Source organism: Vulpes vulpes, chromosome 10 (genome assembly GCF_048418805.1).
Source record: "Vulpes vulpes isolate BD-2025 chromosome 10, VulVul3, whole genome shotgun sequence".
In the NCBI taxonomy this organism is placed as follows: domain Eukaryota; kingdom Metazoa; phylum Chordata; class Mammalia; order Carnivora; family Canidae; genus Vulpes; species Vulpes vulpes.
The window spans coordinates 67274789-67289671 of record NC_132789.1 but is presented as its reverse complement, the minus strand read 5'-3'; the positions used below and the strand labels follow the sequence as shown (position 1 = coordinate 67289671).

At 35.9% G+C, this 14883-nt stretch overlaps 1 protein-coding gene across 2 annotated transcripts in view; it reads left to right on the top strand.

Annotated features, from left to right (window-relative positions):
- The window catches only part of KITLG (KIT ligand), an 86143-nt gene that overhangs the window by 49181 nt on the left and 22079 nt on the right, over positions 1 to 14883 (top strand). The window contains exons 4-6 of one of the 2 annotated variants that reach the window (XM_025992201.2): positions 11817 to 11987; positions 13677 to 13836; positions 14561 to 14644. In XM_025992201.2, the coding sequence (XP_025847986.1) occupies positions 11817 to 11987; positions 13677 to 13836; positions 14561 to 14644 (415 nt within the window). The remainder of the gene's footprint in view (positions 1 to 11816; positions 11988 to 13676; positions 13837 to 14560; positions 14645 to 14883) is intronic. The other variant, XM_025992202.2, reaches the window with a different exon arrangement.

Here is a 14883-nt window from a genome sequence, read left to right as displayed (position 1 = left end):
GGACTGTTAGGATTTTAAGTCACTAACCTTAAGAATCCTAAACGTTTCTGATTCTTCTATTTGCCAGTAATGTTACCACAGGAAGACCAGCACAACAGAGTGAATGTACTTAATACACTCTAAAATTATGTGCACTCTAAAATTATTAACTTCATGTTATGTGAATTTCACTTCAATTTTAAAAACAAAGAGTCCTGTGGGGTAGTACTTTGAAACTTTGTGAGTATCCTTCCCCAAGAATCTTTCACTCTGTGAGTTTAGCATCTATGGATAATGCTTGCCTGAATCAGTTAACACTATAGTGGTTATAGGCGGTGCCTCTAGCTGGCTCAGTCAGTAGGGCACGCGCCTCTTGATCTTGGGAATGTGAGTTCGAGCCCCGTGTTGGGTGTAGAGATTACTTTAAAAAAATAAATTCTGAAAAAATAAATAAATAAATAAATAAATAAATAAATAAATAAATAAATAAATAAATTCTGAAAAAAGGAAGGAAAAAAAAGGAGGCTCTGGGTTTTGGGACACCTAGGTGGCTCAGCAAAAATTGGGTTGCTGAATTTGTACCACACATCTGCAGTCATTCTAATGTTTATAAAATGATATAAATTATGACTTGCTTATAGTGTTTGAGTAAAAAGAAAATGATCGGTTTTAATTTTAGATTTATCAGTTTTAACTTATTTGGAAATAATTTCAAATTTACAGAAAAGTTATGAGAATATTCTAAGAATACTCACAAACTCTAATCCATATTTATCTCTTTTTAACATTTTGCCTCATTTGCTTTACTAAATGCTTGCTTTCTGTGCACAGATGTGTGTTGTTAGTTTTCTAAACTCATTGAGTCATTTGTATACATAATGGCTGTTTACTCCTAAATACTTAAGTGTGTATTTCCTAAGTAAAGGATTTTCTGTTACATAACCACAATCTGGTTGTCAGCTTCAGTAAATTTAGCAATAACCAAAATATTTGAATCTATTGGCTGTATTTCAGTTTTATTAAATTTTATCTTTTTTTTTTTTTTTTTTTTTAGTATTTATTTTCCTCCAGTACAAGATCCAATCTAGGATAATGATTTGCATTTGACATTAGTATGATAGGCAGAATAATGGCTCCCCAAAGATGTCCCGTGCTGTGAATATAGCATCTTACATGGTAAAAGGAATTTTGCAGATGTAATTAAGGATTTGGGGATGAGTTTATCTGGGATTATCCAGATGGGCGTAGTTTAACCTTGTGAATCCTTATAAGAGGGAAGCAGGAGTGTGAGAGCCAGAGAGAGTGATTAAAAAATGTTACACTGTTGGCTTTGAAAATGCGGCAAGGGGCCACAGGCCAAGAGATGCAGGTGGTCTCAAAGGTAGAAACGGCAAGGCAAGGAATTCTCCTGGAGAGCCCCTAAAGGAAACCCAGCGCATGTGAGCACCTTGATTTGGGCCTAGTAAGACCTGTGTTAGACTTCTGAACTCAGGATTGGTAAAATAATAAATTTGTGTTACTCTAAGCCCACTAAGTTTGTATAAATATCTCATGTCTTTTTATCTCCTTTAGGAGTTCTTTAGCCTCTCTCTTGTCCCTATGACATTGAAATTTTTGAGTAATACAGCCATCCCCTTTAAGTAAAATGTATATCTTTGAAACCTTTGATTGATGTTTAATGATTACATTAAGATTATGTATTTCAAGCCATGATGCTACATAAGTGATGAAACATCCTGAGGTTATCACACACACAGACACTCAGTGTCCATCTTCTCCTCACGTTGCTGTTATGACCACCTGGTTAAGGTGTTCCAGTATTTCTATGTATTTACTCATTAGGAACTCCTAAGCAACATTTGAGGGAGATGTTTTAAGACCATGCACTGTTCCTCATCAAAGTTTCTCCCCCAAATTTAGCATTTATTGATGATTCTTACCTCAACCAGTCTTTACGTCATGTAAGCAATAACCAAAATTAGCAATAACCAAGATATTTAAATCTTTGATTTAAAAGATTCCTCTAAAATTCCTTTTAAAGGCAAGGTTAAACAAAGAAGTCACTGGCAGTATGAAATATCAATCTAACCATAATCCTACAGGCCACCTTCCCTTTGCAGCATCCTTCCCAGGGCGTGCAGGATTCCAATTCTTAACTCTTCTCATCTTCTTCTGCTTGGCCCTACTGCCTCAGGTTCCCTTGCACCTCCCTTGCCATTCCAGGACTTAACAATTGAGGTTTTGACCCCTCTTCTGTTTTTTTTTTCTTTTAAGATTTTATTTATTAAAAAAAATAAAGATTATATTTATTTATTCATAAGAGACACAGAGAGGCAGAGACATAGGCAGATGGAGGAGAAACAGGTTCCATGTAAGGAGCCTGATGTGGAGCTCGATCCTGGAACATCAGGATCATGCCCTGAGCTGAAGGCAGATGCTCAACCACTGAGCCACTCCGGGCCTCCCGAGGTTTTGACTCTTCTTGAGTAGACAATGATTAAACAAACACACACACACCTGATTACTTTACCCTTCCTTCTTCATATATTTCAAATGTCTGTGTGCCTATAACTCTTAGGAAGCAGAAAAAAAAAAATGTGTTCTGTAAGCAAGGCCCCTGAGACTCTCATGATGGGGCACCTTTCCAAATCCTCTTCCAGCCCCACATCCTGACGCCCCCCTGAGGCCACTGTTCCTCTGCGCATGGCTTCCTCTGTACCTGGTCAGACCTTTGATTCCAATAACTCTGGACTCTTGGTTTCAATTTCACTTCTTTAAGGGAACCTTCCTTTTCTTCTTTCATGAAGCCAAATCTTCCAACTGGAAACTCTTTTTGTGATCTCCTTCAAAGTAGCAGTTTTCCATTTATTTGTGGATTTATTTCATTGATAACCTTCCGCTTAGACTTGTAAACTTCACGAGGACAGGGATTGTCTATGTTTGCTGTTTTGTATCGTCAGTGCCTAATGAATGATATGCACTTCATATCTGCTGAAAGAGAAGAAGGAGGTAGAAATTCCCATGCAATTTCTTGTAATTTCCTTGAGGCACAAATTTGACCTGAATAGAATCCACAAGATTATTGTGTTGAGGTGAGTGCCTGTAACTCCTCACACAATACCTGCACCTCAACATTATTGCTATCTTTTTTTTTTCAGATGTATGTACATTTTATTTAAAATCTTAGGTAGGGCAGCCCAGGTGGCTCCGCGGTTTAGCATCGCCTTCGGCCCAGGCCGTGATCCTGGAGTCCCGGGATAAAGTCCTGCATCCAGCTCCCTGCATGGAGCCTGCTTCTCCCTCTGCCTGTGTCCCTGCCTCTCTCTCTCTCTCTCTCTCTCTCACGAATAAATTTTAAAAATCTTAAAAAAATAAAATAAAATCTTAGGTAAAAGGTATTATGCATTTTTTTAGGAATCATGGTTTCCTTGAGGCTTCTGTTAAAACTACTTTCATTGAGTCATTTCCATATTCAAGAACTTTCTCATTGTCCCAGTGACTAAAGGCTGAATGCCAGATTCCTGAATCTTTGATATTCATGACTCTTCATAATCTTGCCTCATCCTAACCACCTCATCTTAATATCTATTATTCCCCAACACAAACTTGCCACCCCAGCAAAATGCACCCCTACCTCCTAAAATTACCATGCTTATTCTCAACTCCAAGATTTCGCTCAGTGCCATTTCCCTTATGCCACCCACATATGCCCTTTCCTCTTCCATCTACTCATTCCAATTCTACTTGCAGAATCATCCAGTATTTTGCAGCTGAAAGCCTCTTCATGGTTCCAAGGTTGGGGTAAGGTCCCCCTTTCTCCCCAGAGCTATTTCCTACTGTTCGACTGTGCTCTCTCTTATGTGTATCATTTGGCCAGTAAAAACTGTAATCACCCCTACTCTGCTATGCTCAGGGGATACAGTGGCCACCAGTACCATCATGGTATCTGATCTGTGGACCTTACCTTTTAGTTCATCATCTCTGAATTTTTATAGAATTTGTCCAGAAACTGTTCATTTTGGGTATCTGATCACATATTGTGTACATAGCCTTTTAAAATTGTGTTATGTATTTGTCTCACAGTGTTGTGAGAAATAATTAAGATCTGAAAAACCCAAGATCTGGAATATATACATTTGTCAGATGCTATCATTATTTTGTTTTTATGTTTTCTCTTGTGTTTTATTTATCTAAAGATAAGGGATCAAATCTTTCTCTCCTCTGTATATTTCTTCACCATTCCAGCAGGTAGGTGTTACCCAAAAGTTCCTAACCAGTAAACATTTAACTATTGGCAAAAAATGTCCTGATTTCCAAATCTTGAAGGGAATCCATCTTATTTGTTTAGAGTTCTTTGGTTCTCACTAACAGTAATGAACTCAAACTTTTTTTTTTTTTTTAAGATTTTATTTATTCATGAGAGACACACAGAGAGAGGCAGAGATACAGGCAGAGAGAGAAGCAGGCTCCATGCAGGGAGCCGGATGCAGGACTCCATCCCAGGACTCCAGGATCATGCCCTGGGCTGAACCACTGAGCCACTCAGGGATCCCTGAACTCACACTTAATTTGAAAAAGGAGAGACAGAAAAATTCCAGTTATAAGGATGCTAAAGAACAACATTCAAGTAAAAGGGCAAGGATACAGCCAGGCTTCATGAAAGAGATTCCAGCCAAGATGGGAAGCTACCATGTTTTCCTTTTCCACTCTGAATCTCTGCATCTCTGCCTTATTCTGTTCTGTCTGTGAAGAATTTTTTTGTGTTCTAGTCATCTGGTGAAATGTAGCTACCCCAGACTCCCAACTTTATATATTTTCAGTTTTAGACCTGCTCAGAGACTGTTTAGTTTCTATTACCTACCAGTTTGGGGGAGAAACTTTCCAAATAGTCCAACTGATTCAGGGGTCTACTGTGATCCAATCAGTTCTAGCCACAGGGCAAATTGACTAGTTGTAGATATGGATCCTGAGAGTCAACTTCTATGATTAGAAGTACTTCCTATGGAAATAGGTTAAATCTGCCAAGTAGACACTGTACGTATCCACTTCTACCTCCCATATAATAGAACGTATTTATTTAAAAGGAATAAGTATAGATTGTTAAATGAATTAAATATAACATTAAAGATTATTTTTAAGTGGCTCTTTTGTGTACTCAAACTACAGGGCCCATTTTAATAAGTGGATTATATTAAGACACAGTTCAGAATATCTAGACTATTACTCTCCGGTAGAAAAATAAGGAAAGCCATGTATGTAATCTTAATTATTCAGTAGCCACATTTTTTAAAAAAGTAAAAAGGAACAGGGGAGTAAATAAAATAATTTTTATTACCCTATATCCAAAATATCCTTTAACCTTATCAAAATAAATTCATGGAATATTTTAAGCTTTTTATACTCAGAATCCACAGTGTATTACATACCTGTAGCATGTTTCAGTGCAGACATTAAATTTTAATCAGAAATATTTAGATTTAGATTTTCATAAAATTTACAACTGAAGGTGTAGATTCATATGTGTAAAGTTTTCCACGTATGTACCTGGGTGGCTCAGTTGGTTGAGCATCTGACTCTTGATCTGAGCTCTGGTGGTGGTCTCAGGGATGTGAGATTGAGCTCTACATGAGGCTTCAAGCTCAGCCAGAGTCTGCTTGAGATTCTCTCCCTCCCCGTCTCCCTCTGCCCCTCCCCTAGGTTACGTGAGCACCCTCCATAAATAAATAAATAAATAAATAAATAAATAAATAAATAAATAATAACATCTTTAAAAATTTTTTTTCCAGTCACTGAATCTTACTGATTTTAAACAAATTAAGTAAAATAAAATTTTAGTGCTTTAGTCATGCTAGCCACATTTTGAGTGATATGTAGCGATTGGTGTCTAATAGCTCACGTATTGGCTAGCACAGATTAGATAGACACCTTTATTTTATGGAGAAACATGAAACTCTGAATAGATTAAGTGATTTGACTAGAATCACAAAGTGTCTTAATAGTTGGGACGAGACACTGAGCCTCTGGTTCATCACGCCTGCCCTTACCTCACCATGCTGTTCCTTCACCACTGTGCTATTTTATGTCTGGCTCAGGGACCATTTATAGGCCTGCCCTGGGAAACAACACATATTTATAGTGTTTGGGCTGATTACCATCTTAATCAGATTGAGGTTTCTGCATCACTTTAATTCAAGCAAGAAAATGAAAGATGCCCAAATCATGACAAAACCCAGCTCCTCCAAAAGGGAGTTAAGATTTTAGAGATTCCACACCAGGATTATAAGCACACACTGTTTTGCAAAGTGCTTTTATAGAAATGTTTGAAATTTGCCTGCCATGGAATGTTTGAATGTAGCAGGGGAGTGTCTGTTCTCCAGCCCTAAAAGTAAATATTAGGAGAATAAAGAAAGTCCACTAAAGGCAATTGGCAGTTGCTGTTTGGTTGTGACAACTGGCTTGGAGAAATTTATTTTCCTCAGAACGACTCAATTCATTGAAATGACACAGAAAGAGCCATTTCCAAGAGCTCTCTTTTTTTTTTTTTTAAGATTTTTATTTATTTATTCATGATAGTCACACACAGAGAGAGAGAGAGGCAGAGACAGGCAGAGGGAGAAGCAGGCTCCATGCACCGGGAGCCCAATGTGGGATTCGATCCCGGGTCTCCAGGATCGCGCCCCGGGCCAAAGGCAGGCGCCAAACCGCTGCGCCACCCAGGGATCCCTCCAAGAGCTCTCTTAATTGAGTCTAAAGACCAGTATTCCTGGTCCAGATGTGAGACCATACGACTCATGGTCAACCTAGCAGAAAAAATACTGCAGCTGTATGTGCTTTGTACTACTGATAAAAGAACTAGGGGAGTCTAGATTTTCTAATGTTTCTGTCTTAAATTTGTTGTACAACCTTGAACAAACCACTTCATTGCTCTAGGCCTTCTTTCCATTTATGAAATTGGTGGGACTGGAGCAGGTGGTCTTCAGTATTCCTTCCAGATCTAAGCTATTGTGATTCTAATGGCATGATTCTAGGTTCTTTTGATTTCTTAGCCAGGAGGTAAATGCTGGAAGCACAGGAGGAAAGAAAAGAAGGCTTTGTGCCCTGGGCATTCATACCTCTAATTCTGGCAAGACTGAGGTTTGACGCACACATTAAAGAAAACAAAAACAATCTAACTGGGCGATAATGCTGGTAATTAGATTAGTTGGATTAGAAGACTGGGTGCATGCTTCTTATGAATATTCCTCAGAGGGCTCATGGTTTATGAGTCAGTGCTTTTCTCCCCAAGAATCTCTCTAATAGGTACATTATCCCAACTCCTTTGTAGTGAGTTCCCACAATGTAGTTATCTACCTTAGGCCAACTAAGGAAGCACACAGGCATTTCTACATATAGCTGCGAAATGGAGAGTAGTGTCAAGTGTGTGCCTGAAGAAATGTTATAGTACGTTTTGTGCAGTTTCATCTAATTCCATAAAGCTAATGGTGACTGCTCTTAGAGACTCCCTCTGCATCTAAGATTTATGCAGAATAACATGTCAAATTCTTTCAGATAATAAACCAGAACAATTTCTTGAATGAAGCAGGGGATGGAGAAGAGAAAGCATGCCAGACCCAGCAAGTCCCAAGGATATTTTTAACCTACACAGGTTCAGCCAAGTCTCAAATGTATCATTTCTGGGACTCCAGAGGTGTTATATCACATATCTATTTTATATACTCCTATATTATCTATTTTAAATTTAGGTGTGGTTTTAGAATGTGCATAAATACTTTCATTATTGGTCTTTGGAAGCAGTCCTATTCTTAGTTATGTTTAAAATGCTTTTAAGTTTAGTAGTTTTTATATCTTTTATTTAATCATTTAGTTGAATCATTAACTTGTTCATGGTACTTTAAAACCCCTTAGGAAGTTTACAGCTTTTAAACAAATCTTCAATGGTGGTGGCGTGGTAGCTGGTCAAGAATTATCAATGCATAATCATTGATTCAGATAGCATTGTAAAATGATACATGTTACATAGGACTTGAGAGCATACTTTCCCAGTAGTCTTAGCTAGAGTTCCTGAAATTAACCCAGAAAATGTAAGACGAAGCTACCAAGAAAGAAAATAAGAAATTGAGAGTCTGGAGTTTAGGAAAACCCAGATTTTCCCTTTCAAAACAAGGAGTTTATTTCTTTTTGTATGTATATGCAGGTGAATGGAACCTTAAATTATATTTACTTAAAGAATTTGAGAAGTACTTCTTACTTCACTTCTTTGGCCTCCTGTGTGGCTTTATCAATTTTTCCTAATTCTTCACATTCTTCTGCTAGTAGAGAACATTATTTGTATCTTACATTCTTCTGATAAATGTTGAGAGTTGATATTTATACAGAACCATTTGAGCTTAAAATGGTCTGTGAAAGCTAAGGAATAGTGACAATAATGCCTGTTATTAAGGTAAAGGGAAAAATTACATTTGGGAAACCTACAGCCTTCAATCACTCATTTCCTAGTCATAATCTTGAGTCAAGAAGCAGATCTATCATTTCACAAATGAAATACTGAGTTTCCTGTGTTTCATTCTCTTTGCAAATCATTGACTATATTCAGTTAAAAAGAAAATACAAAACTGCTTGATGATCTAGTCAAAATGGCCTTCTCTCACAGGCAGACAGGTCAAAACTGACTGATATTTAATTAAGAAAAAAATTTTTTTTTGGCCTCAGATCTATCTTTATTAAGTCTAACAATTTTAAAAACCTAACATGTAACTCTTGAAGCAAATTACTGAAACGATAGAACTCTGAATTGATTATAGTTTCTTCCAAGGAAATTTGGCAAGAATAAATAGTGAATGAAATAAAATTTACAAGATGTTTAGAAATGTGTTTTTTCAGCAGTATAGTAGCACAGAAGTTCAGATCAGCTATCCGTGAAGTCTTCATAATTTTAAAAGGGTAAATTTTGGGCTAGGATTAGATTGTGAGATTTCCAGGATTTAGCTGTAAGAAATTGTAAGTTCAGACTTGAGAATTTTGCTAGAAAAAGTTGATTACTTCCACTGTTGGATTAGGTATATGAAAATGGGGGAACCATGGGTGGCCATAAGAGAGTCACCATAGCTAAATAAGAACTTGAATACAGAATGCAAACATAGAGTTCAGCTGAAAATAGAGATAAGCAGAAGTGGTGGCGGTAAGCATCCCAGAATTCCGTGGTTTAAAAAATAAGAAACCTATAAACAAAGTCTTTTCTACTTTAACCACAAAAAGGAAAAAAAAAAAAGAAAGAAAAATTAAAAACCCCTGCTTACTTAAGGCACCAAGACTGCAGAAACTAAAGGAGTACTTTAGTTCAGAATAAGGGAATTTGATTTGGTTCTTCTATGCCAGAAGATCTGAGTGGAGAATAGGCAAGCACATTTATAAAGTGAAGATAAAGTGAAGATAGAGTTTGAAGAAACTATCATCTAGAATCTGCTGCAGAAAACTTTGCACAGTTGCAATGGAATGAACTAATTGGTGAGGGCTGTCCTACCGTATAAATACTCTTCAAACAGTATTTACAATATGTGCTGTATCCCATATCCCAGGAAATCTACCCCTTGCTGACAGGGCTATCTAAAAGGGAATTATCACTGCCTAAATGGAGGGAGACTTGGAGAGCGATTCAGCCCCAAAGGAAAGACTGACATTTTGGAAAGAGACCTGTGAATGATGCAAATGTGAACTTACATGTGCTTCAGATAAGCACTGATTAAACAAAACAAAGAATCCATTCTGAACATACTTTGGAAACACAGTCTTTGAGAACTTGCTTGATGAGTTGAGTGAAATGGCCTAATTGAAGTAATTCCCATTTAGGGGTTTGTTTATTCTACTTTTCTGAAGCCGGAGCCAACACTCCTGAAAGTTTTGAATGACATTTAGTGCTTCCAGGAATTGGGGCTTACCAATCTGTAGATAAACCACTTTCCTTTTTGGCTGTGTTATATTAATTAAAACTGTTCTGTTAAATGAATAGAAGATGCCCCCCCCCTTGTATAATTTAGGATAAATTAGTTGGCCTTCCCCCATAGAGCTATTCTGCTGGTAAGAAGGGAATTCAAGTTTAGTGGTTTCATTCATTTTACATGGCATCAGTTATTCCTTATGATTATAATGTTTTTATTACAGCTGGAGTTATTTTAAATTATTTAGGTTGTTATAAGCCAAAACAATTCTAGCTATCCCCAGTCTTGTTTTTCTCATTTGTTACATTGTAGCAGAGTTTAAAAAAAAAAAGTCAGAGCTTCCACTTAAAAGATCTTTATAGGAGAAAACATAAGTTAAAATATACAAAGTTTATGAACTTATTTTAAGTAATTATTTTAAATAATGTTCACTAATTTAATAAATACGAAAATCCATTCTAATACACCAAGGAGATTTTTCCCAATAATCTAAACCTTTATTGGCACAGAGTCATTTATAACAGATTGGCAAACTATAGCCTGTAGGCCAGATCCAATCCACTGCCTGATTTTATATGGCCAGCTAGGTGAGATTGGTTTTTCCAGATGAACATTTGCAGCCTATTTGATAATAGAGAATACTTTGAAACCCAACTACACAAAATGTTGATCCAAAATAAAGAATTTCATTCTTATTGGTAGACCTCTATTACAAAAGATTAAATTTGGTTATTATGCAAAAGACATTCAGTTATTACTACATTTTAATTCTGTAATAAAAGTTTTATAGAAATTGCTTTCTTTGTATAAATGTACCTACTAATATCCTTTATTTCTGCCACTTGGCATGCAAAGCCTAAAATATTATCTAGCCCTTTACAGAAAGCTTAGACCCCTGACAAGAGTATTTTTTCTCATTCATTTTTTTATGCACTTATGTACCTGTTTAACAGATAGTTTCTGAGCAACTTTCACATGCTGGACACTGTTCTAGGCCATGTTAAAAAAAAAAAAACTGCCTTCATATAACTTACCTTCAAATATGTATGTTCAATATCTCCTCACAGCCACCTTGTCCTATTTTATTCCATTCTACAGAGAGGTTCTGAGAATTTATGCAGCTTGTTTGGAGTTTCTCAGCCAGAATCAAACCCAGTTATACTGACTACAAATTTGAGCTTCAAACCAATGGGCAGGACTCCATGCTTGGTTTAATGCTCTGCTGTCGCCATCTTGTAATTATTCATTTTGAACAATAAATACATTATTTTGTGTTTGGCCCCACAAATTATGTAAGCTGGTCCTGCTGCTAAAGCAAAAAGTGCTTTTCCCTCAGACCACATTTTTGCCAGGGCTGTTTGTTTTTTAAATATCCACATGAATTAAATCTATGAAGAAGACTTGAAGTATTAGGCACTTTGGAAAAATAAGCTATTTTTAATGCATTGTTTCATATTCCAGTATTCCAGTTCACCAAAAGACTGCAAGTCCTTGAGGGGCGCTCTCCTACAATAATATATATATATATATATAGGTAACTCCCTCTGTACCTAAAGCTTTTCTAAGAACACTGTGAGTAAAGTGAACAAACTTTGTCAAGATTTGGTAAGATTGGGCTCTGTCTTAATTTACTTCCATGGAAGAGCAACATTCTTTACTGTCAATACTTTGCTCAGGTCTTTATTCATTTGCAAACTTTGAAGCAGATGTTGAATCTGTATTAAACAAAACACAAGAACTGACCTGTTCTGATATAAGGAAATTCTTTGTTCAGCAGTGACTGAAACATTGATGTCTCTCTTTTTTTTTTTTTTTTTACATTGATGTTTTTGAAGAAGGGGGTTCCAAGTTGACTTTATTTACAATAGATGCTTTATCTTCTCTTCTTTCCATTTCTTGCAGCCTAGTCATTGTTGGATAAGCGTGATGGTGGAACAGTTGTCAGTCAGCTTGACTGATCTTCTGGACAAGTTTTCAAATATTTCTGAAGGCCTGAGTAATTATTCTATCATAGACAAACTTGTGAAAATAGTGGATGATCTTGTGGAGTGCACAGAAGGATACTCATTTGAGGTAACTTTGTATTCTTTGGGATGGCTTTTTACTACTCTTCTCTAAGACCTATGCCAATTGATGGCAGGGGTGGTGGTGTCTTTGTGAAATTTTTAATTTAAAAATTTTTAACTAAAATATTTTTAAGGTGAGCACAGAAAATAGGTGGCTAGTTACACTGCAATGCTGAGATATACATTAAAGCTTAGGTGTTGTCATTTAACATAAAAATAAAATTTATTCGCACTACAACGTTTAGAAAAATACCCTTTATTTCATAAATGAAGTCCTTATAACGTTCCTTTTAGGTTACAAGTGTTCATTTACCTTTAAATGGAAAATTGTCTATAATGAACACTTAGACTTAACCTCTTATCCACAGTAATCATGTCACAACAATGAGGTGCATTTTAAAAATCATCTCCAGGTCATTTGATGATTTTGTTGTCACCAACTTCAGATTGTGGGCATGGCAGTGCTTCAGGGTCTAAGCATATTGATAAGGTATAGAGATTAAGAATGAGGTGTTAGAGTTCAAATCCTGATTTCTGTCACAAATTACCTTTGTGAACTTAACCTTTGTGTGGTCACTTTCTTTATGCCTAAAACGAGGACAATGACAGGATCCATCTCATGGAGTTGACATTAGATGATTTGTGATTAGTGCCTTAGTACCACATCTGACAAAATAAATTCTAATAAATATATTTATTATTTTAGAACACTGCATCTATAACAAGATAGGTCTTGGCATAGTCTAATCATGGCACTTTGACTAGAACCCAGGTGGTATTTCCCATTGTTTTGGAGAGTGAGTTAATATGTATAAAGCACTTAGAGTAGTACATAGCAAGTGCTACATAGGTATTATTCTCTACTTTTCTTTGTAGGTAATCATGCATGTATGAATTCCTAAAATATAGTTCTGGTTTGCTTTCTTGGGAAATTTCTAGAAATTAATCATATTCTTTATTCTTTTAGAACTTGGTTCTTTTACTTAGCATTATGTTTATAACATATATCTATTTTAATACATATAGCTGAAACTAAGTTTTTCCTGCTTATAGAGTTGATTTAATATATCAATATTAAGCTACTGTTCTGTTGTTTGGTGTAATGTTTATATAACACTGCTGCTAAGAACTTTCTTATATGTCTCCTGGTGCATATGTGTAAGAACTTCTCTAGAGTATTCAACCTAAAGGGGGAATTTCTGGGTTACAAAATGGGCACATGTCCAACCTTACGAATTGATACCAAATGTGCTGATTTATATCATTTCTACCAGTATATAAGAGTCCTCTTTTTGCCATATTCTTGCCAGTATTTAGTATCATCAGACTTTTTAACTTTGGGCTATTTGGAGCATATGTTACAGAGGGTTTTGTTTTGTTTTGTTTTTTAATGAGGAATAATTATTTTAATGAGCATATCTAAAGAACAGTGTTTAATTTGTTGTTAACATTGTTTTGATGTTATGTTCACTTTACTCACACCCGCCACCACTCCATTCCTTTATCTGGAGTCAAGCCTCACACTGAACTGGGTGGGATCACATCTTGCAGTACCAGTTTGAATTATGTGTGTCAAAACAGTTATCTAAAAGTGTTAATTTTACTTGAGTCTTTGGGGGACATACTTATAGTCTACTACTTTGACATCAGTTAAATCTATAAAGTATCTGAAAAATATAATCCTATTTTCTTCTAGAATGTAAAAAAAGCACTTAAGAGCCCAGAACTCAGGCTTTTTACTCCTGAAGAATTCTTTAGAATTTTTAATAGATCCATCGATGCCTTTAAGGACTTGGAGACGGTGGCATCTAAAAGTAGTGAATGTGTGGTTTCTTCAACCTTAAGTCCTGAAAAAGGTAAGATATAAGCGTTTCTAATTTAAATGTCAAAAACAAGCTTGATTCTTGGCTGTATAGATAAGAATCTACCTCTGACTCAAATATATGTGTAGTTAGAGAAAGATTGTATGTGTATATGTCTAATAAAAAGTTGTATATCAATGGCATGAAAGAGGTGATTGGTTGATCTGTTGGTTTTCAAACCAAAGCAACACTCACTATTTTCAAATACAAGAATTGTGTGTGGGTAAACAATATGGGAGATAGTCTCTCATAATTTTTATCTGATATTTGCTACAATTGTGTAGTATATGTTATTCTTCACCTCCAGTCTTCTTAATATCCCCTTTCCAAATCTTTTTCCTTAAGATCTACCTCTGAGTCATGAATTCTGATCTTCATTGGTTATTCTGTATTGAGACCTTTTTCCTACAGGGTCCCTATAGTACAAAGTCTACTTCCATTGCCTTTTTTTTTTTTTTTTTTGACTAATTACCAACAATTCATGTTACTTATATTTATTAACATATATAGGCATATGAATCTTTGCTCTACAAGGTGACTGTGACGAATTTCTTAATAAAATAGAACAGGACCCACTATGAAATAAATAGGATCTGAATGATCAGAATTTGGGAAGCGGACCTTGAAAGTACTCTGGTATTGCACTTCAACCTTTTGCACACTCTGTGATTTATGTAAATCACCATACAACACTGACACATTATTGCTTTCTATTTAGATTCCAGAGTCAGTGTCACAAAACCATTTATGTTACCCCCTGTTGCAGCCAGCTCCCTTAGGAATGACAGCAGTAGCAGTAATAGTAAGTACATACATCTGATTTAATGCATGCATGGCTCCAATTAGCATCTATGGGAGTATTGCATGGGCTTTACAGGAAATTTCTGCAATTATTACTATTAATACTGTTCTGTTACTGTTCTTCCTGTTAGTCTTCCTGAGAATTAAATATTAGCTTTGTATATAAATTATGATCACTAAATTCTACTCCTGAAATCAATATTATACTATATGTTAACCAACTAGAATTTAAATAAAAAT